General features: G+C 38.7%; 1 protein-coding gene across 1 annotated transcript in view; it reads right to left on the bottom strand.

Moving 5' to 3' along the window:
• Positions 1-21719, bottom strand: part of LOC306858592 (unconventional myosin-XV-like) — a 40374-nt gene that overhangs the window by 10312 nt on the left and 8343 nt on the right. Inside the window, exons 12-51 of the mRNA XM_079399187.1 lie at positions 21067-21125; positions 17602-17725; positions 17395-17490; positions 17165-17296; positions 16928-17053; positions 16750-16827; positions 16511-16665; positions 16132-16389; positions 15943-16060; positions 15190-15365; positions 15026-15110; positions 14884-14937; positions 14651-14732; positions 13234-13364; positions 13011-13106; positions 12526-12761; positions 12263-12441; positions 11453-11525; positions 11014-11205; positions 9799-9905; positions 9619-9707; positions 7794-7917; positions 6518-6700; positions 6328-6392; positions 6134-6244; positions 5192-5270; positions 4961-5102; positions 4670-4760; positions 4380-4530; positions 4182-4297; positions 4021-4080; positions 3144-3219; positions 2936-3051; positions 2551-2669; positions 2267-2408; positions 2076-2187; positions 1024-1098; positions 564-769; positions 322-468; positions 143-214 (exon numbers count right to left, since the gene is read on the bottom strand). Of these exons, the coding sequence (XP_079255313.1) occupies positions 143-214; positions 322-468; positions 564-769; positions 1024-1098; positions 2076-2187; positions 2267-2408; positions 2551-2669; positions 2936-3051; positions 3144-3219; positions 4021-4080; positions 4182-4297; positions 4380-4530; positions 4670-4760; positions 4961-5102; positions 5192-5270; positions 6134-6244; positions 6328-6392; positions 6518-6700; positions 7794-7917; positions 9619-9707; positions 9799-9905; positions 11014-11205; positions 11453-11525; positions 12263-12441; positions 12526-12761; positions 13011-13106; positions 13234-13364; positions 14651-14732; positions 14884-14937; positions 15026-15110; positions 15190-15365; positions 15943-16060; positions 16132-16389; positions 16511-16665; positions 16750-16827; positions 16928-17053; positions 17165-17296; positions 17395-17490; positions 17602-17725; positions 21067-21125 (4833 nt within the window). The remainder of the gene's footprint in view (positions 1-142; positions 215-321; positions 469-563; positions 770-1023; positions 1099-2075; positions 2188-2266; positions 2409-2550; positions 2670-2935; positions 3052-3143; positions 3220-4020; positions 4081-4181; positions 4298-4379; positions 4531-4669; positions 4761-4960; positions 5103-5191; positions 5271-6133; positions 6245-6327; positions 6393-6517; positions 6701-7793; positions 7918-9618; positions 9708-9798; positions 9906-11013; positions 11206-11452; positions 11526-12262; positions 12442-12525; positions 12762-13010; positions 13107-13233; positions 13365-14650; positions 14733-14883; positions 14938-15025; positions 15111-15189; positions 15366-15942; positions 16061-16131; positions 16390-16510; positions 16666-16749; positions 16828-16927; positions 17054-17164; positions 17297-17394; positions 17491-17601; positions 17726-21066; positions 21126-21719) is intronic.

A 21719-nucleotide genomic window follows, 5' to 3' on the forward strand; every position in this document is an offset into this window, starting at 1 on the left:
GACTTGGAATATAGTGCACAGAGTGTATGGACCACTTTTATGGTCGTTTGTGTCCTTTTTAAAGCTTAAACCACCCCCGGCTAAATAATGGCAGATTACTGGTTTCAAATCAACTTTTTTTTTATTTTATTTTTTTATATACCTTGGAAAATTTCACCATTTCTGATGGTTCCCTGGATTCCTTTGTTTTCTTTGACTTTTTCTTGTATGAATCACTGCAAAATATAAGCTATGTCAATGTTTCAATTACACATTTTCTGTTAATTCAGCTATGTAACTGTGAGAACATGAACTCGCAGTTTCCCTTGCGATGTAATCAACTGACCCATTTTTTCTCTGGGCCCCTCTGAAATATTTCTTTGCAAATTCCAGCATGTTGTATTGGCTGTCTTGCAAGATTCTCTCATCGATGTCCATATCAGCGCTGTCTGCATAGGCCTCTGCATACTCACTGACAGGAGACGCCACCTAGAGGTGAGATGCAGCAACACAACGGCACTCAGAGGCATCTATGGTACATGTAAATCAGAATTTCAGATTGTGTGCCTGTTAAACACATATACCTCAATAGAGCGGTCGAGTTCATGGGCTGCGGCAGCAGACCCTACAGCCACTGCCACAGCTGCTGAGGCGGCCACGCGACCCTGCTTATTCTTGGGTTCCTCTTTCTTGTCCACAGGAATGTTAATGAAGTCAGGAGCAGCCACTGGCTGAACAAACTCCACAGGAAAAACCCCAGATCGCCCATGAATGGCCCCAAACTTCCAGCCTTAGTACGATACAAGAAATGGTGTGTGACAGTAGTATGATGACATTTTAAGAGTAGACTGAAGTGACTGTATAAAAAGCAGCAGTGAAACCTTCATGCTTGGGGAAGGAAGAGAGGTTCTACACATGCAACTAGGGATACAGAATTTCAGATCTGTCTGCACACCAGCAATTCAACTGCAATGACACTGCTAAGTGCAGCACATGAAGAAACCACCAAACAGCACTCCATTCAAGTGTTCACACATGACCCACCAAAATCAGGTGTGTCTCTTTTTAATTCCTCCAGGAGAATCACCTTCTTTTTCACAATGAAACCATAACACTGGCCTGTGAAACAGCCACAGAGCTTAGATGAACAAGTTATTGTATCTTTTACAACATATTTTGAATCCAAAGTATACTATTTGTCTATATATTGATATATAACTACAGGACAAAAATTTGGGGTCCTTTTTTTTTGCAAAGAAATTAATATTTTTATTCAGCAAGGACATGTCAAATTGACCAAAAGTGACAGTAAAGACATTAGAAAGGATTCTATTTCGCATATATGCATTTCTTTAGAATTTTCTTTTTAACAAAGAATCCTGAATAAAGTCTGAATCACAATTGATACAAAACATTAATCAGCACAACAGTTTTCAACATTGATAATAATGTTTGATATTAAGAAGCAGCATTCATAATAATGAGCAGCAAATCAGCATATTGGAAAGTTTTCTGATCATGTGACACTGAAGACTGGAGTAATGATGCTGAAAATTCAGCTTCATCATCACAGGAATAAATTACATTTTAAAACATTAAAAATAGAAAATAATTATTTAGAAAGAGACTACAAAACTACAGAACCCAAACGTTTAAACATTATTATATTATATTATATTGAAACAGGATGTATGTACACGAGTCAATGAAAACTAAGACATTTCTAAATTATGAAGAAAAAGATAAAATATTATCTAGTAAAATTAATGTAGTAATTATCCAGCAAATCCATGTTCCAATTTATAAATTATGTAAAATTTGCATAAACAAAAGTAAATAAAAAATTCAGTTAATCATTTTAAAACATGCGTCATAACAGATTATTCAACTTATTTTATGAATGAAATTTTTATTTTAATTTATATATATTTTATTTTATTTTTGTTTTTATTTTTTTTCAATAAATTAATAGATTATTGACCCATGTGTGTCTTCAAGTGTTATATTTCAGAGCTGCTGTCCTAATTATTTATTCTCTTTTCCCCCCAGATGTGAAGAGTAATGTCAGGTTTCCATGCTGATTAAAGCAGTCTCACCTGCATCTAGGCCTTCCATTTTCTGCAAGCGTATGATGTCTCCCTTGTGGAAGCTCAGCAGCGTTCTGTCATCTGTAATGTAATTACGCACAGCAACGACATAGTCTGAGTCCTAGAGCGAGAGAGAGCACAATTAACTTCTCTCAGCACCACATCATCTCCGAAGTAAACCAATGTGTGTGAGAACTGACCTTTTTCAGCTCTGTGATAAAGTAGTCAATCATGGTTTTGACCTGAGGAGCTTTGGCAGAGAACAGAATCAGTTTCTCATTGGTGAGGTTGAACTCCAGCATGTTTTTGGAAGGAATGGTGACGAACATGATGTCTGTGTAGCTGTGAGACGTTAACAATGATCACAATACATCCACAAATATTCATGGGGTGATGGCGATGTCATTAATTGAAGTCATGAAAATTACAGTTTATTTAGAAACGATGATAAAATACAGACATTAAAAGTGTCAGTAACTGGTACCTGTAGGGTCGCAGAACTCTGAAATAGTCTGGGGCTACCGCACTGCTCCTGACCATTTTCAAAAGCTTGATCCCTCTATGAGATACAGACAGCACCTGGACCCCTGTGCCAACACTGCCCTGTTCAGGAAGATTTTGACTTAGGTTTGTTTTAAATAACATTATGACGAAGCAAATATCTTCTTAAAACATGACTTCATTTCAGCCAGCTTCAACAGAACCATGCTTATTAAGTTATTTGCATTTTGTGAACAGTGTGCTATGCTGAGCCACCCGATAAACCAGCAATAACCAACATAAACCAGCCAGGACCTGCCCTGAAATTCATGCTGGTCTACACACATGTAGGTTTTTTCAGTAAGCATTATCTAAGAGAGATTCCTTACAGATGCTGGGAAGAGGCGTGAGAAGTAGATCTCCCAGGTATCTCTTGCAGCAACCACAATCTTCTTCTTCACGTTCTCATCTTGGATTGTGGCATTCATGTCAATGTTGTGCTCCGCTGTCACAATACAGAAGACAAAATATTCCTCTCAAATAAGCAGTGCTCACATATTACAAATGTGTAAGATAATTAATCAACATAAATCATACCAAAAAGGGATTTCATCTTCTGCCTTTCTTCTGTTGTAATGCGAATGCAAGCCTCTGAGAATGTGTCATGTACAATCTAAGATAAAAGTTTAATTGTAATTATGGTTAATAAAAGTAAAACTAACACAAATACCTTTACATACACTACTGCCAAATACATTTGAAGAAACTGACAAGTAATTCAACAAGTAAACTGATCGACAGTAAAGTCAAAGTTCAAATAAATGCTAAAAGTTTTTTTCCTTAGAAATGTTTACACATAAATATTAAGCAGCACAACTTTTTCAACATTGATAATGATCAGAAATGTTTCTTAAGCGGCAAATCAAGATTTCCCAAAATTTCTGAAGGATCATGTGACAGGAGTAATGATGCTGAAAATTCAGCTTAGCATCAGAGGAATAAATGACATTTTAAAATATATTGAAATAGAAAACAGTTATTTAAAATTACAATACTATTACACAAAATTACTGTTTTTAGTATATTTTTTTTAGCAATGCAGATTTGCTGAGCATAAGAGACTTCTTTCAAATACACAAACAAAACTTACTGATCCCAATCATTTTAATAGAAGTGCGCTTATAAAAGTTAAATATCTTTATACAGATTACCTCCATAAAGTGGGTTTTGTTACTTTATAATGGAATTATTATTTTATTATTTATCATTGAATTATTGATGTATTATTGATTGCTGTAAGACAAGTAAAGAGCACTATTGCATACATTTATGCCTCACGTTTCATTGTTACACATTGACCTATTATTTACTATTGAGAAACTGTATGTTTAAATGTTAACTATAAAATTACAAGATTAAAATTACTGATTGACAGCCCTAATACCAAAGTGAACTGGGAAAAAAGAATAAAAACCTGCTTGAACAAGAGGTCTAGCATCAGTGGGTGGTTGAAGCTGTCTTTTGGATAAAAAACCTAAAAACAGATGACACAAATATAATGTTTCATAATCACTTCCATATTTTAGAGCAAAGACACTGTGTCCATTGACCCATCACAACACAAATGACACTGGCCTCTTTCCTCAAGTAGATCTTCCATGGTACATTGGTGTAGGTGTAGTGCTCTTCACTGCTTTTCTTGTGCAGCTGAGTCTGAATATTCTCCTCTTCTACTGGAAGTTCTCTAGATACTGTAATGAAACATAATAGCTGTGCTAATATGGCCTCTACATTGAACGGAAATTCAATTACATACTGTAGAACTGAGTTTACCAGGTGCAGGTGCCGGGAATCTCTGACTAACAGCTGGCACAGGAGGTGATCGCTGCATCTTGATGCTTTTTGCTGGTTTCAGTGGCCCACCATCATAATCATACTCCTTTGCAGATGATGAGGGGGAGACTGGAGTGTAGGTTTTCTTTCGCTGGTCATGTGGGACACCAACATACTAAGAATTAACCGCAATGATAATACTAAAGCTAATTGCTAATACTTTACATCATTTTAACTCATATGACTTTAACGCTGTCAGTTTATCTGTAAATAAACTACAAGCGATCTACCTGTGGAGGTGGAGCAATCATCTGGTCCTTAAGAATCATCATAGCTTCATCATGGGGATCTGGTTTCTTCAGAAACACTTTAGCTTCCCTCCTGCATTGAAGTCCAGAACATTTAGAGCTTTGGTCTTTGTTTTGTTCTAATTTAAAGATCTCTTTTGATTAATATTTCATCAATGTTTTGTTGCAAGGTCAAGGAGAGCATTGGTTAGCTGTGTATCAGTTTTCAGTTCAGGTCATTGATTATTAAAGATGTGGAACTGGCTTTTGGATCTAAAAATGTTAATTTCTCACCTGGGAATATCTGTTGGTTTTACAGGGTTTGCCTGGTACTGCTTGATAATGTCTTTGATGTTGTGACTTGGCTCTAAATATTCAGAGTTTGAGACAGTGGCTCGCACCACATCTCCTGCTGGTGGATCCATTCTAGTTGGGCCTTTAGAAACATATCAGCATACTAATGAAATAATCATTTTAATTAGTCAAATTAATCATGAAGGTTTTTAGGTTGATATAATGACATACTGTACTGTCGCTGTGAAGGTTTCTGTGGTGGAGAAGCAGGGGTTGGTTTGTAGGAAACAGGTCCTGTTTCTTGTTTAATCTTCAAATAAAAGATATGTAATGATTAAAAATTACGACAACAGATTTTTGAATTTATTAACTGTTCATCAGTATGTTTTTTTTTTTAAGTACACTACTGTTCAAAAGTTGTGGTCAGTTTTAAAGAAACTAATACTTTTATTTAGCAAGAATGCATTACCTGACCAAAAGTTCATAATATCACGAAAGATTTTATTTCAAATAAAATCAAATTTAAATGCTGTTCTTTTTAACATTCTATTCAGAATCCTGAAAATAATTGTATTGTTTTTTCATGCAAAAAAAAAAAAAAGCTGATTTCAACATTGTTAATAAGAAGAAAAGTTTCTTCTGAATAAATAAGCTTTCCATTGATGTATTGTTTGTTATGATAGGACAATATTTGGCCGAACTATTTGAAAATCTTAAAAAAAAAATCGCATTTAAAGTTGTCCAAATTAAGTTCTTAGCAATGCATATTACTAATCAAAAATGAAGTTTTGATATATTTACAGTAAGACATTTACTAAATATCTTCATGGAACATGATCTTTACTTAATATTCTAATGATTTTTGGCATAAAAGAAAAATCAATTATTTTGAGCCATACAGTGTATTTTTGGCTATTGCTACAAATATACTCCAGCAACTTAAGACTGCTTTTGTGCTCCAGGGTCACATTTAATAAATGCAGCTTTGATGAGCATAACAGACTTCTTTGAAAAATATTAAAAATCTTACCAACCTCAAACTTTTGAACAGTAGTGTATGTGGGAATTTAAAATGCTAAAATGACTTCTATGCCATTAAAATATAATCAAAGTGTTATCTTGATATCTAATGATATATCATCTATATATTAATCAGTGCTCAGAGATGCTCACAGGGCTGTACTGGCTGGTGCGGGGAGCTGGCACATGCTCGCTGTGTGTGTGCTGCGCTGAATTATACATCTGCTGCTGGAGGGCCATGGCTTGCATTGTCATCTGCTGAGCCTGTGGTACATCACATTAGCTCAGTATTCAAATGCATTTAGCTGTAGCTAACTACAAGTTTATGTCATGCTGTATGTGCTCACCAATATAATCGCTTGCTGGTTGATGATGGCTTGCTGCTGCTGTGCTAAGACAGCTGGATCTACACCTTTAGAGATAAAGCAGATGTACTCTAATAACTGTGATTAGAACACAGACATAAACAGCGCTGTATTTCACAAATTATCCCAGAGAATTAATCAGCGGAAAGCATCATTTATGCTGCATTCATACCTGACATATCAGGTATTGGTGGCACATTAGGCATAGCAGGCAAAGCTGGCATAGAAGGCATAGCTGGCATTGAGGGTACTGAAGGTACGGCGGTAGGAGCGTGTGCATGAGGCACAGAAGACATAGCTGGCATAGGTATAGGTGGCATCATTGTTCCTCCCATAACAGGTAGAACTGGCACCGCTGAGGATAGTAAATATGGCTAAGGATCAGTAAGCAATTACCCCTTTAACATATCTTAATCAAACCATTTAATGCAAGGATTGGCTTTGCTATAATGTTTTGAGGTCAGACAAAACCCAATTAGCTGTGCCAACCCCTATATAAAATAAATATGAACACTATTGCTGAAAGTGAACTGAACACCTTGCAACATTGTTCATTAAGAGGATGAATGTGCTAAAATGCTCTGTATTTTGTTTTACTATTTCAAAAGGTGTTTTAACAAGTCTAATTAAATTAAGTTGCACAAATTTATATATATACACAATTACACAAAACAGACTCTGAACAATAGTTATTTAAGTATCACTGACACGGATGTACTATTATAAATATTGTTCATATTTTGAATTAGATTTTATTATTTATATTTTCTGTTTTAGTATTTTTTTTTTTGTCATGTAATTTTTATAAGTTTTTGTTTTTTATATGCCTATATCATTTGTAGTCATTTATATTTATTTTAAGTTTTAGTTTATTTAGTTTGAGTTATTTTAGTTATTTAATAGTAACAGTATTGACAATTTTACATAAATTTTAAACAATGATATTTTAAAACCTTAAGCTAACTAAATAACTTTTAATCTAAATATGATTTTTAGAAACGAAATATAATTACATCTAATTATGTATTAATGTTTAATTTGTTTTCAAAATATTTTAGCATAAATAAAGCTTGTGGATTTTTTGTTAATTTAATTAGAAAAATTTACATTTAGCAAAAATTGCCATCAGTTATTTATAGAGGTTTTTTTTAGACATACATATTTAAGGAACACAAATGGCACCCATTTTGTAGAATGACCCATGGAACACCAATCACCAAAAGCCACAGTCACTTAAAATCACCAAAGCATTAAATCAATCTAAATGGTACATTGATCATTTATCATGCAAAGCATTTGCTAATGTGCGTTTTACAATCATTTGCAAGTCTGAATGTTTATCCGGCAATTGATTGCTTTGCTTTTAGGTACCAATTGACCCTAGGGTACCCATGCATAATTGATGTGTGGTAAGGAGAGAGCAGAAAGAAAACAGATGCAGAGCTCACCACCAGGCTGCAGTCTGGGGGGATAAGGCCTGCTGGACAGGGGCTTCTCTATGTCACCATCCTCCCCTCCAATCCCACCAGCTCCCTTCATACGACTGGACATGCTGGATGACTTCTCAAAATCCTGCAGAAGAGATAAGGCAAAGCAAAACAGGCTCTAAACTCAGGGCTGGACCATTCCCAGCTCAGTCATACGAGAAATCTATCTCCCCATGGGAGTACCTTATACTCTCTAAGAGGGGCATGGCCCATTTACTAGCGCAACTGAGACAGAGCCATGCTTGCCTAGACCACAGGAGTCTGGTTTATCATTACCAGTCTAGGATCTTTAAGTGAGCAAAACATATTATTTTTAAACTAACTAGTCCTTTTGACTGAAAATTAATCTAAAAAATTAACGCGTTAATATTTTTGAACTCAAATTAATCGTTTGATAAGGTTTGACCCCAACTTCTTGCCCTCATCGCAGCGCGGAAGGTAGTCTATCATTACCTGCGTCCCAGTGTGCATACTATCCATCCTAAATTCTATGTGATAGTAGTAATTTTCAATACTGTTGAGGGCAGACAGGGTGGATAGTATGCACATTGAGACGCAGGGATTTTGTGATTATGAGGCGAATGAAGCGAACGCGGAGAGAGAGAGAGAGAGAGAGAGAGAGATACTTGTATGTGATAAGGGTACAGTGAACCGGTGTTGCCAGGGTCGCGGTTTTCCGCACAATTGGGCTATTTTGAGAATACAGTCGTGGGAAAAATTACAGAGCCATGGATTGCTGTTTTGTTTTTTTTGGCTACTTTTATAATGTACCTGGCCGCCTAAAGTATATATATATATATATATATATATATATATATATATATATACACACACACGTGATTGCAAAAGTTATTACAAACACTCGATGGTGGTTTAAAGTGAGTTCTGAGTAAAAGTGTACTATTAATCTCATAAATTGTCTTATGTAGCATGATGCTAATATTAGCTCTAATGCACCTGCAGAACAGGTCCAATTCTTCTTCATAATGCATTTGATCATAATACTTCATGTAAGGTCGCAAGAAAATGTTTTGTTTTATTTATTTATAAATACTTTTGATAATAGTTGGGTAAATGTATACTGTGATTGAAGCGATGTGGCTTGATAAACGTTTTATTGCCAGAATAGCGGCTGATAATGGCTAAAATAATAATAATAATAATAATAAGGATTATGTCTTATATTTTGCATAGGTGTGAAAGGTTCTGTTTACTTAAACTAGTTTGTCATGCATTTCTTTATTTCAACACTTTTACAAGTAAATCTTAGTATTTTAAATGTGCGATTAATCATGATTAATCACAGTCCACAACTGTGATTAACGCGAATACATTTTTTAATCCATTGACAGCACTAATATATTTATAATATTATATATACTTTTTTTTCTTTTTTTGTTAAACTTGGACTGAAAAAATTTGGCACTTGTAAAAAATACCTTATATATACATATATACATACATATATGAATTACTTTTTTTGTTGTTGTATATACCAAAATAATAAAGCTACAGGCAAAAAATAAACTATGCTCAATCCTGTGAGAAATACGGTAAAGTGGTAACTTAATCACCCCCAGTGCAGGGGACCTGGCGCCCACGGAGCACATTTGATACACTCAATCCCTTACACTATGAGGATCAAGTGGCCAATTGTTTTCTTCATGCATTCATGTTATTTTTTAAGCTTCTTTCCATAAATAGCTGCATTTAACTTCCGAATAATATTGTTTTTATTATATTTACACTTATCTGAATTAGGCATAAATGAACAAGAGGCACTTACCCCATTACCATCAGACAGAACTGGGTCAAACAGGCTGTCGAGATATCTGTCCATGCCTTTCTGAGTTGGTGCTTCACTGAAGTCTGATTCTATACATTTTTTACAGTTATTGGGGGAAAAACAGAAATCAGAACAAAATATGTAAAAGCAGCTTAAAAAAAACAAAAAAAAACAGCTGACCGTGGCTGTAATATCCATCTGAATCTGGCAGACTGGAGCTTGGCATGTTCTGGGGGAGCAGAAGGGAGCTGTCATCGTCAGAATCAAACCCGCTTCCAAACAGAGCCCTGTGAAAGTTCAAATTGAGGCCAAAATATTAGAAAACAGTACAATAACACTTAAACTTAAAGCATATACTTAAAGCATATACTTAGCCTCTAACTCTAGTTAAAAAAAAGGTAATTTTATGCTCATAAAAAAAGTTACGTTTTTACTGTTTTTATATATATAATATTCAAAATTATGTACATGAGATCAGTGGAATATACAGTACAAAGCTCTTTAATTCTGCATGGAGCAGGTTGCTTCAAAGATAGCACACAGACAGTATATTAGGACCACATGTTGCTGAGCTATGAATAATATTTACTTTATCCCAAAATTCTCCCTGTTACTGGACAATATTACTAGGGGAATTAATCCCTCATTGCTTTGAATTTCTACCATGGCATCTGTAACTAAAATCCTTTGCTTTCCAAGATGACTGACAAATCAGCTTGCAAAGCATTACTTACTTACTTACTTACTTTTGTCATTTAGCAGACGCTTTTGTCCAAAGCGACTTACAAATAAGAAAAAGTAACTAAAACTAAAAAGTTACAACTCTATAAATACTATCTACCCACATATTTAAGAAAATAAAGAAATTAAATAAAATTGACACATGCATATAACAACAACATTTCAATAATAAACATATCAAAGAAAAAATTAAATAAAAAGCTACTACTATCCCTTGCCGGTGTCCCTGCCCGGTGGAGTCGCACGGTAGAGTCGATGGTCTTTACACTCTTAAGTAAAATTTAACTAACTTTTAAATTACAATTTTAAATTAAAGATCTATTAAAATTAGTGCTGTCAAAAGATTAATTGCGATTAATCGCATCCAAAATATGTTTATATAAATACAAACACAATATATTATATTTAAGAAAAATATGTTGTTTATATGTTAAATATATTTATATATAATATAAAATATAAGAATATAAATATATAAATGTATATACATGTAAATGTTTTCAAAATATATACTGTATGTGTGTGTATTTCTATATACATAATAAATATACACAACACACACATATATTATGTAAACAAAAACTTTTATTTTGGATGCGATTAATCGTAAATAAAAGCACAATAAATATGCAAGAATATCAAATAGATACTGACAGGCTGGCATTGGGCCTAGTTCTGGTGGGACTCTCAGCGGAGATGATGAAGTAGGACTTTTGCTTAGGAAAGTTTCTCATCAGTTCCATGTCTGCGATCAAGTCCATTACATAATCATGGCCTGCGAGCTCCGCCCACTGTCCGTGCTCCTTCATGATTACAGAACACCCCTTCCAGGCCTCCGTCACACCCCTGCGGATCCAATTAATGGGAGTATTCATTTCAGGCAAATTACAGATGGCAGAGATAATGAAGGCCTCATTATAGACTGTACATATCCCAACATGCCCAAAAGAAAGAGCCATGCACTAATGACATGGCATACAGCATATTAAAAAGCTCCTTGTGGTGAATAGATGGTAACATTACAACACCTACACTGACTGAAACCGAGCAAAGTGGAACAACATATGGAACATAATAAGGATAGTTTGTGTACCTATGCTGTAGAATATCTCCAGCCAGCTCCTCCCCACTCGTCCAGGAGTGTACAGGGCAAAGGAAAGATGTCCCTGTCAATACAACATGATGTTTAACAGCTGTGGTTTGACAGGCATGTATGAGTGAAGACTACTACACACAAATGATTATTTCTATTCTGTGCATCACTACAGATCAGGTATCACCTGATATACTGTAGATGCGCTTTACAGGGTTTTAAGAAACAAAGGAACCTGCCTAGCTAATTTAGGGGGATTACAATGATGGAAGAGCCTTTCAGGGCTTTATTTAACTGTTTTGTCCGCTATTTATTGATTTTGTTTTATATAAGTGTGCATATCTCTTTCATTTCAAGGATATCTCAAAATATTAATTGTTTCAGTTGGTCTTTCAGCCTGACCATTGAAAGTAGTAGTCAAAACCAATATAAAACCAGCCTGCTACTGTAAATCAGCTATAATCTAGGCTGTAACACCAGCTAAAACCAGCCAACCACCATAGGCTGGTTTCATTTGTTGTTTTTAGCATGGGTTAGTACTGAAATGTGTATTTGAAAAGTAAAATTCAGCATAGGTTGCACCAATAAAGACTAAATTAGGCAGAAAAGTACATTTTTAGAAAGTTTTATTTAGCTTTAACTTAAATTAATTAAAATGAAATTTAGAATAATGGTGCAACAAGACCAAAAGTTTAGTTAAGGTTTATAGTTAAATGCAACTGAATTAGACCTTGACTGATAAGGGTTTTAACTGGCCAGCACTGATTCAAGGTTGCAGAAACTCAAATAGTGCAAGTGAAATTGACACACCATCAAAACAGTGCACTTGCAAAACCATGTTTGCTTTCTTCCTATTGGCTGTCCATTCCAGAAGGGACAATGGGTAAGTCCTCGCTGTCTCCGGTCCATACAGGGACTTTTGCATGGCTTGAATGAGCTTGTGTTGGCCAACAGCTTTGAATCCATTATAGGCATGATCTGAGACAAACCTAAAACATACAAAAGCCAAAATGTAATGAGGGCTCAAATGTAGTTCGTGACATGTTCAATGTAAATATTGGTGTGTTGCTTACTTCAGAAGGTATTTCTCCATTTTGGCTGATGGTGCAAACGCACTCAGGCAGGCTAGCAGCAGCAGCCAGCCTCTCTCTGAGTTATCTGGATTGGTGTTTCTCCAAACCTGATTGGCAATTTGACATAAGATTTCATCCCTCAAGCCAGGGTTGGTAAGCCCCTTCTGGATGATGTAGTTTCCAAATAAATTCTCTTGAGCACCATTTAGATGTGGGTCACCCATAAACCTCAAGATCTACAAAATGAAAGAAATAACAATGCTAATAAAGTTGAAATCACACTGACTGGCTAGAACAGAGACACATATCTTCACGTTACAATGTCATGCTTATAGTAGGTATGTGTTGCAAGGTTTATATGTTATTGTTAAAAATCTGCTCTCTACAGAGAAATTAAATGCGATTTTTAATTCCAAAACTAACATTGGGGATCATGATCATAGATGACAATGGCAAAATCTTCAACAGAATATAATGCAGTGTACCATGACAAAGACATCTAGAGCATCATGTGTAAGATCGTCATCGATGTGGGTTAGTGGTGTCTTCAAAGGTGCAGTTAACATTCCAAACTTTGCCTCCTATTTATTCATTAAAAAAAAAAAAGCATACATCTAAACACAAAGTTTATCAGTCAGTCCAGAAAAAAATATATACGTATGAGAGCTTATTTGTGATTTTGGAATACATTACTTAAGCATGTCTTACTTTGAAGTGAATCTGGACAAATTTGGAGATGGTGTAGTTGTTGATATCAAGAGGTAGCGTGAGCTGCGACTCCACCTGAACTGTGGGAGCCTGGACTAAAGCCAAGCAATCAGAATGGAACTCTCTACCTCCTAAAAAAACACAGAGGTGAGAAGTGAGAAAGGCAGAGCATGTTATATATACACACTACCAGTGTTGGGGAGTAACTAGTTGCATGTAATGGAGTTACGTAATTTAGTTACAAAGTAAATGTAACTGTAATCTGTTACAGCTACTGAGAAAAAATGTGTAGCTAAATTACAGTTACTTATGAAACTGTCAATGATTACAAAGGGAGTTACATCTGAATGTTTTCACACAGATGCACATAAACAGATTTAATCGATTTCTAGGCTAAATTGCACTGACTGCTCTAAAATATGACACCAATGTTTCAGGTGTTTAGGACACATGCGTATTCAATAACTGTTTTATTTTCTGTTTATGTGTATGTATATGCTTTATTTTTTTAAGATTGACTGTTTTTTTTCCCAAGACATTGTTAGATGTCAGTGTCTCCTGTCCTAGCTGTACAAAGATTTGATTTCATAAACAGTATCATATCTATTAAACTATATCTTGTTATGATTTTTAACCTCAGAACAATCTCGAAGTAAAAAGAGGTACTAAAGTCTGATTTTGTGGTGGCTGTGCTATAAAATAACATTTTCATAATCTTAATTCAAGTGATGAAGGACTTTGAAAGTCTGACGGTAATCAGTGTTGAGTACTACTGTAAGGTTAAATGTTTTAAAATGAATAACAGAAATTTTGAAAAGTAATCAAAAAGTAATCAAATGTAATCAATTACATGACTTTAATAAAGTAACTGAAATAGTTACACTACTTCTTACATTTAAAATTACATTTGACATTTTACTACATTTTAAATAGGGTATTTTGTAATCTGTAACCTATTACATTTCCAAAGTAACCTTCCCAACTCTGCACACTACTGTTAAGTACTGTAAGTTTGGGGTCGGTAAGATTTTTTAATGTTTTATGCTCAACAAAGCTGTGTTTATTTGATTAAAAAAAAAAAGCAAAATTGTGAAAAATTATTACAGTTTAAATGAACTGTTTCTATGTTTATACATTTTAAAATAAAATTGAATCCTGTGATGGCAAAGCTTAATTTTCAGCTTCATTACTCCAGTCTTCAGTGTCACATGCTCTTTAAGAAATCATTCAAATATGCTGATTTGATGCTAAAGAAACATTTCTTATTGTTATCGATGTTGAAAACAGTTTGTGCTGTTTAATATTTTATGTGGAAACCTTGATACATTTTCATGATTCTTTGATAAACAGAAAGTTCAATATTATTTATTTAAATGTATATTATATTAATGTATCTTAGAATGAGAAAATGCAGTACCGGCAGCTGCCTGCAGCAATGCTCCGAGTTCAGCTGGAATAACCAGATGAGTGACGTTGACCACTTCTCGTTTAGACAGCTCCTGCAAATTAAATATATAGTGTAATATTCAGAACAGATTTTGATTAGTAGTTGAAGTTTTTCAATGAAAATAATTTTAGACTATTTTCCCCTATATACTGTGGGCATAAGAAATACACTAAAATGTGGTCCATTTAGACAGTCATTATAACCATTTCTATTCTCCGTTGCTCCTCTTCTGCCTTTCTCCTGGCCTCATATCTCAGCTAAAACAAAATAAAAAGAAGTAAAACTATTAAATATGGGATTGTTGCTCAGCCTGAACACTGTGCACTAAAACCGCATTGTTCTTACCTTGATGTATCTCTTGCGATCAACGTACATATGGATCAGAGAGCGGAATTTCACCAAGCTAGCTCTCATTTTCACATACCGTTTCCTGTGCAAAGCATGAAAAATTAATATTTTTACAAAAGGGGCAGCCCTAAGCATTTTGAGTGATAAATGATAGCTTGTACCTTGTGAGAAAGCCTCGGCAGTGGGCCTGCAAACGTATGATCTTCATGCGGAAGGCCATATAACGTTTTCTCACAAAGAACATCCTGACGTAACGCTGTAGAGTCAGGGCAGCTACGTGCCTTACTCTGTCCCTCTTGCTCTCCAACAGGAAGTATACGTCCTCTTTCATGAACAACTATCAAACAAAATGTGCAATGTGCAAAAAAACAAAGACATGTAGAGTAGCCTCATGTAACCAGACCTTTCACAGTCTGGTCCACATTGTAAAATATCTTGGCCAAGAACTACCTTCGGGTGGTCTGACAGTCTAAGGCTGCATCCAAAATTGCATCCCTTCTGTGTAGGTACTTGTTCTTAGTAATTAGTAATTACTTTACAACTGTTAAAAATATGTTCTGAATATGTGTACTATGAATGAAATCCAGACGTACTAAATCTGTCATGTTGTCATTGTCATGTGACCTACCAGTGTCAGTTAAGTTGCTTCATTGACATTCATAACTCATCTACCGTGGCCTCGTGGGATGTTAAAGTGTCCATCAGATGTGCACTTCAGAATCTCACCAGAAATAGTAAATCATCCAGGTACTTTTCACCCAGTGTTTTATGAATACTGTGAAATCGGACACACTACTCTTTTCAAATACAGATTTAAGCCTACTATATAACCTAGTACTAGGGAGGTATTCGATTTCAGATGCAGCTGAGACTAGGTGAATAGTAACAAGTGTGCTTATCAGAATCATGCTCACCTTGGTGACACCAACTTGAAATGCTCCTGGTCTAACAGGACAAAGCTTGCTCAACATGAAGACACAATTTTCACCATTGGCAGGAGGAAGCTGTTTGAGGCCTAGCAGGGACTTGTATCTAAACACAACCAAATAATTGAATAATTAATTCAGTTTGAGTCATTTTAGTTTGACAACTCTAGCTCTTACCTGAAAAGGAAGACATCAAATGGCATTCTGATCGGATAGCCCTCTCTCCTGATTCGAATTGTTTCCAAAATCCCAGAATAGTTCAGTTGGGCACTGACCAGCTCCATGTCAAACACACCAGGGTCCTGCAGGGTTACACACATTCTCTCGGTCAATTTCAATTCCAGCCAAGATGCAAATAGCTTAATACCTCTGTGACTGCTGTTCCTTTCCTTGTTTTGGTTTGGCTTTATGCACCTCACAAAATATGGGTTGGCTCTGTCAGTACAAAATAGAAGGAAGTACTTGGTGATAAATAACTTACATGGGTCTGAAGCCACTCATAGGCAACAAGAAGAGATTCATGTAGACAGCATAATGCACAATTTAGGTGGTCTACCTCTCCATCTTTTCAACGAGCTCCATGAGGGATAGCTGGAACTTGGCTGCCACCGTTGAGGCCTGATGGCGCCGCGTTACTGTGCTGTTCTTCCCAACATGGGATTTCTGTTGGTTTAGGGCCTCAGCATAACTCATAAAGAGATATGCAACCATCTAAAACCACAGTGAGATAAGGTTCATAAGGTTTATTAGGGTCATTTAATTCCTAGCTAATGGTAGCTAAATCATTTCTCTCACCTTGTTTTTGCTCTGAATAAAAAGGTCAAGAACATCCTGGCGAACTTGATCGTAATTCTTATCCAGAAATTTATGGACCTGTGAAGCATCACAGAAAGTTTGGTCCATTCCTCCACTAATACTTTATTAGGGAATAATTTAAATACTTGATGGCTCAAGGCAAGTAGTTTAAATGCACCTGATAAGTGACCTTCCCAGCATAATGCTTGATAGTAAATTCAGGGAGAGGCATTTTTGGCTTGGAATACAGTGAATTGTTGCCGTGATGATAGTGGCATTTCTGAAGGAAGGTATGGTCTGTAGCCTAGAGGAAATTCATTCAAAAGCAGGATAATTAAAATGCAAATGATGCAATCTAGTAGTAATGAATAAACAAACACTAACAAGAACACTGGACATTAAGAAGAAATGACACCTGTGGAAACCCGCTCTGGTCATCAAGAATTCGGAGTATCCCATGTGGCTTTGCTGCAATGAGGTCAATGCAGGCCTGGTTGTCAGAGAAAGGCACCTCTTCCCAGCTGATTTGCTCTCTGTTATATTCATCCTTGGATATTCAAAAGAAAATAATTTTTCAGATGCATACCGCAGGCAATTTACTCATCTACAGTTCTCAGAGGATTAGAGTTAAGAAAGACAGCTTACTTGTTCTTCTTTGAAAATGACCCTGTTGAAAAGGAACTGAAGGTACTCATTTGCATAATTTATGCAAAGCTGTTCGAAGCTGTTGAAGGTAAGGTCCTACAAAGCACAAAAAGTGGAATTCATTCGAACGAAATCCAAATTTTACAGCAATGTAGAGTATTAGCAAAACCTTTTACACGGGCGAGCAAACAAGTTACAGCGGCATACCTCAAATCCGTAGATATCAAGGATGGAGATAGAAAGTGCTTCATTCCGAGGATAAACCTGCCTATTTATTCTGTCTGTTAGCCAGCTGAACAGAAGGGAATACAGGATCTTGGCAACAGCATCTCTGTTGTTTGAGAGGGAAAATTACCATAATTTGAGTACCTCAGTAGTTAGACAATACAATCTGAAGAACCCTGTATGCAGTTTTTTCATTTCATCTCTAAGCATGAAGCTCTCTGAATGTCTGCCTGAATGGAACTTTTCAAGACACTGATGCTAAAACTAATACATCTCAATGTTCAGTACTCTCTTTGTTTTTTCTATATTTCTTATGTCTTCATAGTCTTTAATTCATCAAATCCCATTATTATTGTCAGTCCTTGTCTTGTGTTTCCCCTCCTCCCGTGCCCATATTTGGCCTTCCTGTTCCTGTCCTCGTTTGTTTTCATTAGTTTAATTAGTCCCTAGCCCTGTGTTTGATTAGTCCACACCTGTTCCGTATTTCCCTGTGTTTATAAGCCCTGTGTTTCCTAGCCCCTGTGTCTGGTCTTATCGTCAGTGATGTTCGTCTCTCCCCAAGCTCCTCGTCTCAGTGTTTGTTCAATAAATGTGATTATTGGAACTCCTACGTCTCCTCGCTCCTTGTATCCCGAGAGGGAACGTGACAGAAGACCGGACCAATACAACTACTATGGCTGAAGACAGGCTTTGGTGTCTGCGGCAGGATGGTCGGGATTTGGTAAGGTATGTTGAGGAGTTTCTTGAGCTTTCCAACGAGGTGAGCTGGATTGACGCCTCGCTCGGTGTGTGTTTTCGGTTTGGGTTGGACAAAGATGTCATCAGCTGCGATATACCCACGTCCAGTTTTTCCCTTATCGGGCTGATAAATTATGTCCTCAATGTACATGGCATTGATTTCGAAGTCGAAGAATGTCAATCCGATCTTCGTCCAACCCAACCCGAGAACAACCCGGCCTCACCAGCTCACCGCTCGCCAGGACCCTCCACATGCCCGGCCAAATGTTCCGGCACCCCAACTCTTCCCAGCACTGCTGCTGTCCTCAGCCCAGAGAACCCCCGCAACCCCGCGCTTCAAGAGCGCCCTCCTGTACCTGCTCCTCGCAAGTGCCCTCCTGAGTTCCCGCTGGTTCCGTCCAGCCCTCCTGGGTTCCCGCTGGTTCCGTCCGGCCCTCCTGGGTTCCCGCTGGTTCCGTCCGGCCCTCCTGAGTTCCCGCTGGTTCCGTCCGGCCCTCCTGGGTTCCCGCTGGTTCCGTCCGGCCCTCCTGGGTTCCCGCTGGTTCCGTCCGGCCCTCCTGGGTTCCCGCTGGTTCCGTCCGGCCCTCCTGGGTTCCCGCTGGTTCCGTCCGGCCCTCCTGAGTTCCCGCTGGTTCCGTCCGGCCCTCCTGAGTTCCCGCTGGTTCCGTCCGGCCCTCCTGAGTTCCCGCTGGTTCCGTCCGGCCCTCCTGAGTTCCCGCTGGTTCCGTCCGGCCCTCCTTCGTCTCCGCTGGTTCCGTCCGGCCCTCCTGAGTTCCCGCTGGTTCCGTCCGGCTCTCCTTCGTCTCCGCTGGTTCCATCCAGCCCCGCGCTTCCCGAGCGCCCCCAAGTGTCCGCGCTTCCCGAGCGCCCTCCAGTGCCGGCTCCACGCACGTGCCCTCCAGTGCCGGCTCCACGCACGTGCCCTCCTGCGTTTTCGCTGGTTCCATCCAGCCCCGCGCTGCAAGAGCGCCCGACAGAGTCCGCGCTGCAAGAGCGCCCGACAGAGTCCGCGCTGCAAGAGCGCCCGACAGAGTCCGCGCTGCAAGAGCGCCCGACAGAGTCCGCGCTGCAAGAGCGCCCGACAGAGTCCGCGCTGCAAGAGCGCCCGACAGAGTCCGCGCTGCAAGAGCGCCCGACAGAGTCCGCGCTGCAAGAGCGCCCGACAGAGTCCGCGCTGCAAGAGCGCCCGACAGAGTCCGCGCTGCAAGAGCGCCCGACAGAGTCCGCGCTGCAAGAGCGCCCGACAGAGTCCGCGCTGCAAGAGCGCCCGACAGAGTCCGCGCTGCAAGAGCGCCCGACAGAGTCCGCGCTGCAAGAGCGCCCGACAGAGTCCGCGCTGCAAGAGCGCCCGACAGAGTCCGCGCTGCAAGAGCGCCCGACAGAGTCCGCGCTGCAAGAGCGCCCGACAGAGTCCGCGCTGCAAGAGCGCCCGACAGAGTCCGCTCCTCTGTGGCTCCCAGGGGGGAGCTTCCCCAAGAAAATTTTGGGGGGGGGGTAAGAGGGTCACAGCCTGGGTGGCCGGGCCAAGGGCCAAGGCCACACGACCCGAAAAAAATAGGCCGTGGCCTCCCGAGTCTCCAGACCCGCCCTGGCATCCCGAGTCCCCTGACCCGCCCTGGCCTCCCGAGTCCCCTGACCCGCCCTGGCCTCCCGAGTCCCCTGACCCGCCCTGGCCTCCCGAGTCCCCTGACCCGCCCTGGCCTCCCGAGTCTCCTGACCCGCCCTGGCCTCCCGAGTCTCCTGACCCGCCATGGCCTCCCGAGTCTCCTGACCCGCCATGGCCCCTGGAACGGGCACCGCCCTGGAGGCCTCCAGAGCGCCCACCCCCCCTCCCCATTGGATGGTGTTAGGCGTGAGGACACGCCTTCTGGAGGGGGGCGTAATGTCAGTCCTTGTCTTGTGTTTCCCCTCCTCCCGTGCCCATATTTGGCCTTCCTGTTCCTGTCCTCGTTTGTTTTCATTAGTTTAATTAGTCCCTAGCCCTGTGTTTGATTAGTCCACACCTGTTCCGTATTTCCCTGTGTTTATAAGCCCTGTGTTTCCTAGCCCCTGTGTCCAGTCTTATCGTCAGTGATGTTCGTCTCTCCCCAAGCTCCTCGTCTCAGTGTTTGTTCAATAAATGTGATTATTGGAACTCCTACGTCTCCTCGCTCCTTGTATCCCGAGAGGGAACGTGACTATTTGTTAAACCCCTTTTTTTCTCTAAATTGCATGCTTTTTTTATTTTTATTTAATTCTAGTGAGTGTGCCTTGTAACGCCCTGGTAAAAATCATGTTCCGGTACACATTTTTTTTTAGACGGGGTTCCCCAGGTAAAATGCACAATCCAGGGGCTAAATTTAATTTTTTTTATTATTATTAAATTTAAAAAAAAAAAAAAAAAATTATTAAATTTTTTTAAAACCTTATTGGGGTCGCTTCCATGGGAAAAACACGGACTTGGCAACACTCGGTTATGCCAAGGTGGGTTATGGAAAGAGGGGAGTGTTTTATTCCATGACTGGCAGAAGTTGTAAAATCATTATAAAGCTGATTGTGTAATATATAAGGACTGTTTTTTCTTGGCTGAAGCTTTAGATAATATATAACTAATAAGTAAATAAATAGATATAGCAATATTTTATTAATGGCAAGTAGGAAGTGAAGTAGGAAGTGAAGTAGGAACTGCAATACAGGCTAGTATATAGAAATGCATTGTAGTTTTTCTACCTGGCATCAATTGCACTCTCAACAGTCAAGGGGGTGAAGATCTTTTCCCTCATTGTTTCCTGTAAAAAAAAAGTACAGAATAATCAGAAATACTTGTAGCAGAGGAGTAAACTTACATGTTCTGTTATATGACTTTATATAACATGCCACTTTCATTTCTAAACCAGCTTTATTCAAATGTTGCTAATCTCTTTTAGATGAACTGTTGCTAAGGCACTATCAGTAGGCAGGTGAAACTGATATGGCCCTTAAGAGGAGCAGCCTACAGCACCAGTGTCAGTAAATGTAAACACACCCCAGCATCTGTGGCAAGACAATACTAATCCCTTTCAACTGATGACATTAAGGCCTTTAAATAAAAAAAATCCTTCCTTAAATAGTTTAATGTTGTGTAGAAGAATTCCCCTTCTTGTTCACTTTACTTGGCTATATCTGTCTCTTAGCGGGATAAAATTCTGGCGTCGATGTCTGAAAGCAGGGCTTTAATGGTTTCATCAGATAAGAAAACCCAGTAGCATGAGATCACCGTGCAATTCAGTTGGACAAAGCGAAATGACTTTGAGTATGGTCCTCTCCTGTTACATACCTGTTTCTCTAATGAAAAGAATTAGCTAAATTACTTTGAGGAGCCCTCAGAGGTGTCACAGTAGCAG

Source organism: Barbus barbus (assembly GCF_936440315.1).
Source record: "Barbus barbus genome assembly, chromosome: 3".
In the NCBI taxonomy this organism is placed as follows: Eukaryota; Metazoa; Chordata; class Actinopteri; order Cypriniformes; family Cyprinidae; genus Barbus; species Barbus barbus.